This window comes from Streptopelia decaocto (assembly GCF_964273445.1).
Source record: "Streptopelia decaocto genome assembly, chromosome: Z".
NCBI classification, from domain to species: Eukaryota; Metazoa; Chordata; class Aves; order Columbiformes; family Columbidae; genus Streptopelia; species Streptopelia decaocto.
In genome coordinates this window covers 71919230-71932311 of record NC_138657.1, presented here as the reverse complement: position 1 = coordinate 71932311, position 13082 = coordinate 71919230, and the positions used below count along the sequence as shown (strand labels likewise).

Sequence of the window (13082 nt, the reverse complement as noted above, 5' to 3'; positions counted from 1 at the left end):
AAAAGTTGATACAAAGGCAGCTGATGGACCAGGAAGGGCTTTCATTTTGAACAAAAGCTGAAAAACTGCATGGTACATGTGTATATACTCTAGCTGTGCAAGTTCTGCAGGAAGACTGAACAATGGCAGCATTTGTTTTGGTGTTTTTCTCTTCCAAATATGTATTCAAGAAGCTCACAGGGTGCAAAATTCTTTTTGAGGCAAGTGTGATCCTTCACTGCTTTGCTCTCCAGAAACTTATGAAGATAACCTTGTAACAAGTTCTACAATAGTTCATTTAGAGGCCTTACCACATGTATTTTAAATATAGATGATTGGATTAGCTCACTGCATTTTTTTTTAAATGAGAGGAAAAAAGGGATTAAAGGAAACAGATTAAGTGATGTGAAAGATGATTAGATTTGCCATCCTCAGCTCTTGTTTCTGACATTTCTCGGTTTCAGTTGCTGATTTCTCTACCAGTTTAACTACACAAAGAGTTTTGTGTTCCTGTCTTTGCCAGTTTGTAGAGTAATCCCTGGGTGCATGTCTGGTGTGCTCTAAGACGTGTGCCTCAGGAGTCCTCTGCAACAAAAGCTAATCTGTTTAGTGGAGATATGTGCACATAAACTCAAGAATATAAGATTTACTCCTAACTTTCTTTGTGGTGTTTTCCCTTATGTTCTTTTCCTAAGTTCTAGATAACATGAGCTCATTCACCTCACCAAGTGGTAAGTTCATGTTCCTTAGTAGAGTTTATATTTGTAAAGACTTCCATCTACTGCCTCTAGTTCTATCACTTTGGATGTAGTTGCTGGTATTAGCTTTAGTGTCCTGTAGCTCTGTGCCGATGGTGAGCAGATCTGCAAAGAAGATGTGGAAGACCATACTGCTACTCCTGCAGAAACGGAGGGTATGTGCTGCTTAGGAGACTTCTGCTCTGACTAGTCACTCCAGTTGTTTTCTGACAGTACCCGATACACTGAACAGTTGTGGGTGAGAGCCCCTTTGCTGTGTCCCAGGCATTAAGCTGCAGAGAGAGCTGGGAAGCTCAGGTGAGAGGCGGCTTCTCCGAGTTGGAGAGCAGTGCCTGGCTGCATCAGTTGTTTTCCTTTTTCCCCTCCGGTGGCAGCTAACCGTGCCTCTCCCAGCTGGAGCTTACCCCCCTCTGCACCGTGCACCCTGTGCAAGACAATGTATAAAGGGTAATTTATACCTACAATACAGTGCTTAGGGCCTTCAGAACCAGAAGTTCCTTCCGAAGGGGTAGATTGCTAATGTGTGACATGTTCAAGTCATAAAGATGAAACACCTGTTTTTCTATTTAAAGTACATTCAGCAGCTGATAGCAACAGTCAAGGCAGCAGTGTGTGTGACTTCTGGAAGGCAAGTGCGCTGCAGACCTGCCTTATGCCTTCGCCTTCCCTAAGGAGACTCAGCTTCTGAGACACAGCAGATGCCTCGGGATCTACCCCGTTTGTTTTGTTTTCTCCCAGAGCAGTGACAGCTCAGGATGCCAGAACAGCAGACCTGTCCTTTCCCAACTCACTGGCAAAAGCATTACCAGACAAGGCATTGAGACGTTTCCCTTGTTGCCCATCAACCCAAGAGTAGAACAGATCAGACAGACCTGTTGTGTGGCCCGGGCTTGGCTGGCAAGATCATGCTACCCAGGAGTCACTGTGCTTAGAGGATGATTTTTCCAAGTCATACAGTTAACTCCACCTCTGGGACACTGACCAGTGCTCAGCAGCTGGGTAACCTCCTTGTGAGCCCTCTGGTAACTGGAGTTACTAGTTTTCTCATCCTCTGTGAAACTTGCGTGACTCGGAAAACACGAACACCCTGAGGAAAGAGGACTCACTCTTCTTTTACAAGGAAGACATTAAAAGACAGTAATAGAAAGTCAATGTCATCCTTGACAGCAATGGTTCATCTTATTTTGGACACATCAGCATTAGGAGAGTTGCAAATTGGAAGCATGTCTCATAGAAAGAGAGACTGAGTAGACTTCATGGGCAGTATTGAAATAAATCATTCTGCTACATTCTCACTTCTAATAAGGGAAGTGGTGTCGGGTGCACACACAGATGCCAGCCATCTAAGTGTTAACGCTTCAACAGCCTCAGTACCTATCAGAGTTTCTTCGCAGAAATTCAGCATTATTTGCTAAATGTTAACACATGAAAAGTAGGTTGACGATCAAGAAAAATAAAAACATGCTTTAAGGGTGTGGTGGAAGTCCTTTTCTCTGCCTGAAAAATAGATCCAGACATGACACTAGAAACTGTGCTGCTAGGAAGCAGTTCCCTATTAATGCTTTAATAATATGGCCTTGGTGACCCTAAAAGCTCTTCTCTGGAGGAGACTGTTTGCAGATGAAATCTGCTGAGGAAATGTGAGGGCCTTAACAGAACTCTGTGGTATTTTCAGGATAAAACACAGCAGTTGCTGAAAAATATAATATCTGTGTACTCTTCCACTGTTGCTGCCACTAAGCTCTTTAAAAGCCAGCAGGTTGTAAAGCAGAACAGAAATGTGCTGAGACTGATGGCTCCCATGCTCTTCACTTTTTCTAAAAAGGGCTTTCAATGTTTAACTCTGGCCAGCTTGTTTTCCTGTCGCCTTTGAGTGCTCTTAAACATGTCCCTTCACAAATAAAGCAGCTGATCAAAACTGTGCAGGATCCATTGAGGGAGGAAGGCAGATGGTTCGAGCTGTTGGGGATGAGGGGACTTAGGGGCTTTGTCTTCCATCATGTTTGAGCTGTTATAGTTCACTTTTGTCTTTTCTCTGTCACAAGCCCCACCTTTCTTTCGCATACGTAAAGTTCTCTTTTATGGTGGTAAGACCTCTACTTTCTGTTTTACTTTCCTGTAGTTTTATCTCCTTTCCTTCACTGCTTAGATGTCTAGGTAGGCCTAGTGGCAGTCCTTGGGCTTATGCTTCTGTGGCTGTTTTGCATCTTCCTCTTTGCAGCTTAGTAGTGTTTTAAATGTCCTAAAAAACAGGAAAAGGTTTGAATTACTTTTACTGCACTGCTTAATTTTGAGGAAGTAAATCTGATTTGAGTCCCTTTTACCTCCAAGTGACGCCTCCCCCCCTGCAGGAGCAGCACTTTCCCCATGCTGGAGCAGCGCCTGGGTGGCAGCACGTATCAGCGTTAATGAAGTTCTGATTGTCCATTGATTTCCTCGCTCTCCCAGGGAGCTAAGCGGGCCTGGTTTTGTTGTGTGTGTTTCCAGTTTTAGATCTGTGGAGAGAGCTTTGCATTCTCTTCTGCAGTTGTTCTTGAGGGAGGTCAGCAGTTCAGACACTGAGTGTACTCACACCTCCTTAGCATTCAAGAAAGATACAGATTTATTAATGTAAAACATGAATGGGCTTTCCTTGGCTCCAACACAAGAAAATTCACTATGGAGAGTAACTGATCGTAGTACAAGTGAAACAGTAGTACATGTAAAGTAATTAGTCCGTCGAACCTGGGGACTATGTCTCTTAAATACTGGGTATTTTAATTTCTTTAAAACAAAGATTGGGTTTATTTTTTGGGGGGGATTGTATCTGTGTGGATCTGCTAGAGATGAATTAGAAGGAAATATGTATTATACTGATTTGCAAACAACTCTCTGCAGTGTTTTGCTGCATGGGAGCTGACAAGGCTTGTGGAATAATTATGCATGAAAAGTTCTTTGGTTTTTGTGTTTTCAGTTGGGCAATTCATAATTCATTTGGCCTTTCTTCTTGTGCATGTTGTTGAAACTTCAATAGAGACATGGAAGTTTCTTTATGTTTTGAAATAGTTGCAAGAATTCACATTTACATGAAAACAGATGATGATATTGTAAGATAAGCTTTTCTGTCGGGTACCTGATTAGAAAGCTGGGGCCATTTTACATCATTAAGATGTTATCTTCTGGTGAGTATCTGTAGCATGTATTGCTCGTGTGTGCATATATCTACCCAGTTCCTGGATACTTTTACCAAAGTCCTAGATTAAAGGCCTTCAAAGTTAAGAGAGAGACGTCCACTTTTAACATAGTTAAGTCCTGTCTACATGTCAGCAGTGATACCCTTGGAAAGTTACATCAGTAATGAGGTAACCACATAAAAGGTAGGAAGACAAGTCTGGAGTCAAATTTTGGGAAAAAACAAACCCCAAGTTTAAGCCAAAATCGTGTATGTTTTAGTCTCATATCTCACCCTGTAGTCATGGACTAGCAGCTTGTTGTGGTGCTAGAGTGAACGGAGAAGCCTGGCACAAAGCGCGTTCATGCTGTTGGAGCTCGGCAGAAGAAGGAGATGGATACGGACAGGCGGCATTTGGGGTCAGCGGTGCAGGATTTGTCAGGTCACAATTCAGGATTGCAGTGCAGGCAAAAGGTGGCTGCTGGGTCCTCTTAGTATAGTGAAAAATGAATTAATTATATTCATTTCAGGGAGGATTTTGAAGAAGATCAATGCCAGTAGAAGGATCTGCGTGTGTAAGTACATGAGGGATGAAAAAGGGAAAGCATTGAGATGCTTTAGGGAGAACTTAAATAGTTTAAAAGCAGGAATTGTGGGCTGATCAGCAATGGGACTTAACTGCTGAAAGATGGTAGTGTGGGCGTAGGCTGCGAAGGACCTTGATAGTGAGGACATGGAGCATACATTGCTTGTGAAGGCGAAGAGGAGTGGTGGTCTAGAGAGCTGATCTCTGCAGAAGGGTGGAGTATGGCAAGTGCTTTAGCAGCATAGGTGTGTGGAAAGGGCCATATTGTGGACGTACTTGTGTTATACAGGGAGGAACTGCATTGTCCTGATGTAGTATGGTTACAAAAACATAACACCTGTCGGGAGGAAGAGGCTCAGCAGCAGGTAGATACCCATGGGTCGCTTCAGTGGATGGTGCTCAGGAAGGCGATACCAATAAGAAAACAGTTGCCTTCTGAAAAAGTGTCATGAATTTCTCCCTGCTGGGGATAGGAAAGGCTCCAGCTCCTGTGTAGCTTGTTTGAACTTGCTTGTGACTCACACTGTCAAACCACAAAGAACTTGATTCTTTGTACTCTTGTCTCTTACGGGATGTAGTGCAGCGTGTTAGTATTGACTGTTTATATCCAAGAATGAACAGATTCACTCTCCTCAATTTGTTTCCATCAAAGACGAATTCTGAACTGTCATATATTAAATGCAAAGACCATAAGATAATGCTCTATTTTTATTGCTTTGACAACCAAAAAGTTTTAATAAATGGAAGTATTAATTGGAGAAATAAACTCCAGAGTCCCAGTGGTCAACTGCCAAGAACCCCTGCATGCTGCCAAAATTATGTGTCATTAAGACTGTGTGGCTCTGTAGGTGCTTCATCCCCAAAACCATTGATACTGCTGACATGCTTTATAAAACCCTCCCGTGCCTGATGCAGTGATAGTGGTAAATCCAGATCTAACTGCTTTTTTCCTTCCTTACAGAGCATGAGAAGCACAGACTGTGTAAAAGTGCAGACTATATGAATTTACACTTCAAAGTGAAGTGGCTGTACAATGAATATGTTCGTGATCTGCCTGCCTTCAAGGGAAAAGTGCCTGAATATCCAGCGTGAGTGTGTTATGTCTCCTGCAGTAAATCCCCACTATGCATCCTTGTGTTACCTTGAGAGTGGTCATTTGGTTCTCCAGTGGCTGCCTTCTTAATACACCATTTCTTCACTCCTGATTTTCTGTGTTTATGTGCATGTTTGCCCCTCTGGTGTTCTGTGCCACTGCCCCTGACACAATTCAATCCCTTATTGTACAATATCTCCCAAGATCTCAAAAGTTTTACCAATGGCATGGACGGTCTTTAAGCTACTTTGTGCCTGCGGTTTTGGCTTTGATCAATTCTTGAGCAGCAGACTTCTGGATGTGTGCTTACATTCTTGTGTTAATAGATACAGGTTTATCTGTATGTACTGTATGTGTGTCTGTATGTTTGTGTATTGATGTCCTATGTATACGTACACAACAGGATTTGTAAGTAAAATAATGCTTTCTTTTTTCAGTAAGACCAGGTGGTTTAGTCGGAAACATCAGATAAGATGTCATTCTTAAGCTCTAAGCAATTGTTTGCAACTTTTATTTAACTTTAGAAGAGCAGCAGCAGATTTCAGACCTGAAGAAGGTTTACGAGCCCAAAAAGTTGTCTGAGCAACCTGGAGAGAATATTATAGCTAGGGTCTCACACTTGGCCTAAAGCAACAGCAAGTGTGTTGTTTCTGACCAGTGTTCAGCTGGTTTTCAGAGACTTTCAGTGCTGGTTGCTCCGCATCTCTTTCAGGCAGCTTTTTTCCCTGTGCTACATTATTACTCCTCCACTGGGTTTTGGGAGTTTAACACACTCCCCTTTATTTACCCTCCAAATCTTTCTTGGTTCAGTTTGAGCTTTTTATATCCTGTCCAAGCAGTCTGGGCACAGAGAACAAATTGTTCTGGTTTTACAGGAGTAAAATGGTTTTCTCATGTCCCTTCCCAGTCTTCTGCTGGTTCCCGTTTGTTCCCAGCTTTCCTTTTGAGGTTTACTCACCCCTCTCCAGCTGGTCTGAGTCTGGACATAAAACACCAGACTTAAATACTGATGTTTCTTTTAGATCTTAGAAGACACAAGAGGCAGATTTTCCATGATGAGAACAAACACTTCCAGGATGGAATAACCTCCGCAGGGAAGTGGTAGATTCACCAACATTGGACACTTTCAAGATTGAGCTGGACGAGGTGCGGGGCCACCTTGTCTAGACTGTGCATTTTGCCAAGAAAGGTTGGACCGGATGATCCTCGTGGTCCCTTCCAACCTGGTATCCTATGATTCTATGATGATATGCTGCAGACAGTGCTGCTGCTCTCACATGTGGGATGATAGCAGCACTTTTTCTTCTCTCTCCAGTGGTATCATTGCCTAGTGATGGTTCCAGTGGGCCACAAGCCAGCCCCCTCAGGCACTGCTAACAGAGTGTCCTGTCTCGCTGTTCTTCCCATCCTGTATATGACTCTTCGTTTTGAATTCTGAATTCTCTTCCCATCCTGCAGTGCGTGCGGTTCCTCCAGCCTGGTGCTATCTGCGTACTAGTAAGACTTGAGGTAGTCAGTTTAATTGCTCAGCTTGGGCTATGGGCCTTGCTTAACAAATCAGGTCAGCGAGAGACATTAACTCAGCAAACAGGGTGCTGGGGTGACAGTCTCAAAGCCCTGTTCTTGTTGCTGTACCTCTGAGTCAGTGCACTCTCAGCCAAGCCATCAGATATTCTTAATCTCTCTTTTTCTCCTGTGTAATCAGGATAATGATGTTCAGTTTCATTCTGCAGTCTTTTGCAGATTGTTCTGCTCTGCTGGGCTTTGTGGTGGAGCTTCAGTGCTCATGCACATTTGCAGCCGCTGGCTCTGTTACTCCACTCTTGTATTATAGTACCATAGCCATATTGTCAGACACAGGTGACATTTATTTCAACCACAACCTTCACCTGTCATGAAATATCACCTTGGTGTCAATTATGGCAATGTCCTCTTGTTCTTTGATTTGCTTTGTCTCTAGTATTTTAGTCTTGAAGCTTCCTTAAATGAAGGAGTCCGCAGATTGGGTTTGCACATCAGTAAGCTCTTTAGATGAAACTAAATTGCAGCTGTCTAGAGAACAGGTGAGTTGTCTACTCAACAGCCAAGAGGCTATCTAGAATCTCGCTTGTTGTGTTGAAACCGTGAGAAACCATGTTTCTGATAGAACTGAGATATGATTGAATAAAGCGAAGGCTCCAGAGTTTTGAAGCAGAAGTTTTTGTGCTTCCCTTATTTTCTGAAATTCAGTGTCAGTTCTGAAACTGATGCAGCAATGTTGCTGGGAGCAGATCACGTTTTAGCTGCCAGCTAAAAGCTATGAAGTGTCATATTCTAAAAAACCCTGGCTTTTTAGGTGTGTAAAGAAGTGTTCTGTTTTGTTTTAATACTGATGTTATCGTGCAGCCAGTATTGTAGCTGTACTGGAGACTGCATCCTCTTTGGTGGGGAAACGCATTCCTTCCTTTGAAATCCCATCTTACTCTTCTGACTCACATCTTCAAGCAAAGTATTTACTACTTTTACTCTTGGAAGCCCTTCCTGCGTTCTTGCCTGTGTGCTTGCCAAGGATGTTGTTCGGGTACCCACATGCATCAACACAGCAAATGAGCAAGATTAATTCACCTGTAAAGTCTGAGGCCACGGCAGCCAGGATGGTGGCCAAGCTGAATTTGCGGCCTTTTGGGTTACGTTATTGTTGTGCAACTAACCGCGGCGAACTTCATTTAGTCACAAAGCACTGCTCTGTGAGACATATTCTGTGAAAAAACCTTGTCTGGAGAGGTTGGCTGTGCCGGCTGGAGTCGGGCTGTGCTGACCCTGCAAGCACAGAAAGTCTCTGAGGCAGCACCGTGAGCCTCTGCCTTGCTTGTCGGTGTGTGAGTCATTATGGCATTTGCTTCTAGATCAATAATTGAAGCAGATGAAGGAGAAGATATTTGCTATATAACAACATTTTGAAGCTATTTCTGCATGAGATTGATTATTTTTATTAGCTTCTGCGCTAGATAATTTTGAATATAATTTTGGATACGTTGCGTTCATAGTCTCAGGAGTCCCTCCTCACTTGCTCAGCAGCCCAAGATGTGATAGTAAAATACTGCTAGGGGTATTTGGCTTAAGATAACTCTAGGTTTGTGTTACAGCTGGAAGCACATTTTAGTCCTGAATGTGCCTAGGGACTGGAAGCATTTATAGATTATTTATATCTCTTGTGTTTTCCTGCCAGCCAGTAAAGGACAAAGTTGAGGCTGGCTTTGCAAACGTAGTTACAGCATTTCCTGACCTGACCTAAGTGATTCACTTTGCATGTGAATATTCCTATTTAACCTCTTTCTAGGCGTTTTGCTTTTTTGTTTTTGTGTTTTGTTTTGTTTTTTTAATGGGAGGGAGAGCAAACACACCACCACTCGCTCAGCAGCACCTTTCTTCTTGCACCTTTGTTTAGACAATTTGGTAAGATTGTAAAATACCTATGCACTTGATTTTGTCTATCAACCTGTGGTAGCCATAAAAATGGGCAATGATTGTTCTCAACAGTGAGTGACCCTTTCATACGGATGTGGTGCAATAAATAAGGATGAATGATAATCAGCAAGTCGTTCTGCTTCTCAGAGTGAAAACAAACAAGTAATCCTCCCTGTACATGGACCTATGACATGAGAAGCGGTCAGCAACCTGCAGCCTGGGCACTCTGAAAGAGGTGGAAGATCTGTTGTTGCTTCCTGGTAAACTGCCCGAGTTACCAACCAAGTGTTGTGTTGTAGATTTAAAACAGACTATTGTAATTTTAAACACATGCTGAAAGCCCGAGAAGCTTGCAGCAAACTCCCAGATATGCTGACTTTTAGGAGCCTGAAGTGCCAGTCAAAAGGAATTTTTCCAGAACACAGAAAGTCCATATGTCTGTGACAATGTTCCGCTGCTGCTGTCTGTGTTAAACAGGAGCGCATAGACAGGTTGCTGTTGGCGTTTAACACAGTGTCAGTTACAATTTCCAATATTAGCATTGATATGCTTTATATTTCAAAGTGCAGAGAGTATTTAAGGCTATCTAGTGTGCTGTGCCTGTGAATTTGCTTTTGATCTCCCTCTCATGTCTGGCACACGCTTTCATGTTCTTTGCAAACTCAGCCCATAATTAGCACAATCTCTATGAGCACAGCTGCCTGTTTAGAGGAAGCTGTACTCTCTGAAGCTCATGCAATAATCTTTTGTATAGACTGTAATCACACACGGGTGCTTTTTTCCTTTATTTCTGAAGGCCGTTTAGTAATATTTGAAATTAAGATTTGCTTCAGCTGCGGTACGTTGGCACTTGCACACAACAAATCCTAGATAGACATTTAAATAAAGTTGTAAGTGCTCTGTTGTTGCTTAAACAGAGACACGCCCCCACCGCCCTGCTTTTGTACTATGTGGGTATGTCCCATGGAGCAGAGAACAGAGAGATGGCCAGCTATAAGATCCCATCACTGAAGCTGCTTCTCCCCTTGCCTGTTTGGCCAAGGTGGGGTCGTGCGGACGTGCAACAGGTAGCTCCAGACACCACCTCAAGTAAGGCATCTCCCTGAGATTCAGCAGTGGCTGTTTCTTGGATTCTGCCCTTCCCTTTAGCTGCTGACTGAGGAGAAACAACAGAGACAAACTTTGCTCTCCTGCTTCTAGGACCTGCCTGTTTTGAGGACTTGACCATGCTCCAAGGTCCGGTACTTAACATGAACTAAATCTGTGCTTCTTTAAAACAAAACAATGCAGGGCTGCTCACAGAGCTTATAGCATTGATTCTCTCTCCTGGCACTCCAGAATTATGTCTGTATCTGCAGATAAGGTGGCTGAAAGGCCCTGGAAAACAGGCGCTTTTCCTCCCTTTGAATTCACTTGCAGTTCTCACATGAAAGATGGTAGACCCACGTGGGTGGTGGGACAGTGTGTCATCTCTTAGCATGTAGAGATAGCGGTATTGGAGCTCTCCCTTGTCCTGTCTGGCACAGAGGTGAAAGGGGAAGAAAAAGTGGTCTGAAATGGTGCAAAATTAAAACTGGTGCTCAAGGAGAGGAAAGGATAAGGTTTGAAGAAAAAGGAAAGCCGGGAGAAAGACAAAACCAGCACAGGACCAACAATCGGCAGAGGCTGGGCTGTGTTCTGCTTGTCCAGCCCAAGTGATGGTACAGCCACTGCTGACTGGTAGCTTGTGCACAGGGAGCAGTATTTTTGGGAACGTTGGCTGCGCGCACAGATAACAGCATTCAGAAATCCAAAAGTGGCAAGCTTTCACAACATTTGCTGGAACGACAGCGCTGTCAGTCTGGTCAGGGTGCTCTGTTTCTTGCTGTAACTTGCTGTCTTTCCTGTCCCTCCTGCAGGTGGTTTGAGCAGTTTGTGATGCAGTGGCTGGATGAAAATGAAGATGTGTCCCTAGAATTCCTGCATGGTGCTCTGGAGAGAGATAAAAAAGATGGGGTATGTAGGTCACTTGGCGCTGCATCCAAACAACAACGCTGTAAATTCAGCTCTCGTACAAATGGAGGATACAGCCCTTTTTGCATTCTGTACAACTAGGAAACTCATTTATTTTAGGCTTTTCTCTACAGATCACAGAGAGCTAATAGCAACGTGCATACACTAATTTATATCTGTTTTCTTTTCTACTGCTGTTAATCTGTGAGCCAGTAGCTTGCTGCTCTCTCATCTCTCTGCGTTTGTGAGATGTAATTGAAATATAAGGCATTTTGCATATACTTAGTCATGCAGTGAGAATGTGACCTTAATCCATTGACAGAGTAATCTTATTCTTAATTTGCTGAGTATTCCCAGTGGAGAGCAAAAGCCTTCCCATTTGTTCAGTGACTGTTGGCACTGTAGTCTGTGATGCTAATACTAATTTACTTTAATATCGCAATTTTAAGAAAAATCTCTAAAAAGCTCTTCACTCTCTCCTCCTTACCTCATTAATTGACAGGCAAGATGTGCATTTCATTAAGGGTTGGAGCATCATCTTGCATTTACTTGGTGCTCGTCATATTGCATTCGGTGAAGTAAACCCTATAACCCAATAGAATTGGCTGGTTAGCTCCTCTGTGCCTTCTGGACAGCATTTGACTAATTCTGCGGAGGATATAGGTTTTGGTGAAGTTGTCCTGCTTCCAACACAGCAGATGATGGATACACCTGGAGAATGGGTGTATTTCAGATCTTTGCATTTGAGAATGACTCTTTTTTACTTCTGTTTTAGTTCCAGCAAACATCCGAGCATGCACTGTTCTCTTGCTCAGTGGTGGACGTCTTCACCCAGCTCAATCAGAGCTTTGAGATCATTAAGAAGCTGGAGTGCCCGGACCCTGTCATTGTTGCTCATTATAACAGGAGGTTTGCTAAGGTAACACCGTCAACATCCAGCTGTTTATCTTCCCTTAGTGGGATGCAAAACAGTATGATGGTTTTCTTTGGGTTTTATTGCCTGGAGTTCTCCTGGAGTGACAGAGGACAGGTAACAGTGCTGACATCTTGTCTTTGCAGACTATTGGGAAGGTGCTAATGCAGTATGCCGACATCCTCTCCAAGAGCTTCCAGTCCTACTGTTCCAAGGAGAAACTGGTGAGTCATGCTGAGTTTCTCTTCTGCCCTGAAGAATCATGTAATTGTCCTCATAAAAACAGGTTACTTGCGTTGCACCTGACCATCTCAATGGTGTAAATATTTTCAGTATATTTTTTTGTCACAATTCCCAAACTTTTCTGGACTGAATTCTGTCTTGGAGACTGGGCCTGAGGGTTATTTGCAGGGCATGGAGACTGTCAGGTGCCCTTGAAATTAACTTTGACTCTGCCTGTCTAGGTTGTGTGTCACAGAGATGATTAAAAAAAAATGCACAACAACAAGAAGCCCAAAACAATCAAAACCCTCCCACACACACAAAAAATCCCCCAACAACAACAAAACCACAAAACAAAAAAACCTGAACAAAATGAAATGAAAAAAGCCTAAAACATGGGCACAAGTTGCTCTGTAGATGTGGTACTCAGCAGCATTCTTGGTTTACTGTCGCCTCTATCTAATTACCTTGCTATTTAATCCTGATTTAAGTAGGATTCTGTGTATTAAATAAAATATGTTCTTATGTTTTTGAACCCTGGGTCTGTCCCATGCTGGGTTTGCTGTCTCACACACCTGTGCTGGGGATGTAACTGTAGAGGGAAAAGTCTATTGCTCAGGCTGCCCTTGTCTGTTGCTCCCAAGCTTGGCCTGGCAGGACCCATTTGTGTTTCTGAACACAGCTTTGACTGGCAGTTCCCCTTCTGATCTGGGGGAATAGTATATCCTCACTCACAATAGTATATTGCAGCATTATGAGGCTGAAGGTGACGCAGCTTGGACACTGGAGGGCATGGCAGGAGCTGCAGGGAGTTGGGACTTGTCATGTTGCTGATTTCTCGTCAGCTCATTTTTGGTTTGTAATAAAGCTGAGGAGGAAAATACAACAGCAGAGATTTCCCTGATCTGTGGTTCCTGGAACCAGCCATCCCATTTCAAGCT

General features: G+C 43.3%; 1 protein-coding gene across 7 annotated transcripts in view; it reads left to right on the top strand.

Annotated features, from left to right (window-relative positions):
- Window positions 1-13082, top strand: part of LOC309450982 (protein unc-13 homolog B) — a 225342-nt gene that overhangs the window by 176384 nt on the left and 35876 nt on the right. For all 7 annotated transcript variants that reach the window (XM_082074279.1, XM_082074280.1, XM_082074278.1 and 4 more), the window contains 4 exons: window positions 5436-5562; window positions 10913-11009; window positions 11782-11925; window positions 12066-12143. In XM_082074279.1, the coding sequence (XP_081930405.1) occupies window positions 5436-5562; window positions 10913-11009; window positions 11782-11925; window positions 12066-12143 (446 nt within the window). The remainder of the gene's footprint in view (window positions 1-5435; window positions 5563-10912; window positions 11010-11781; window positions 11926-12065; window positions 12144-13082) is intronic.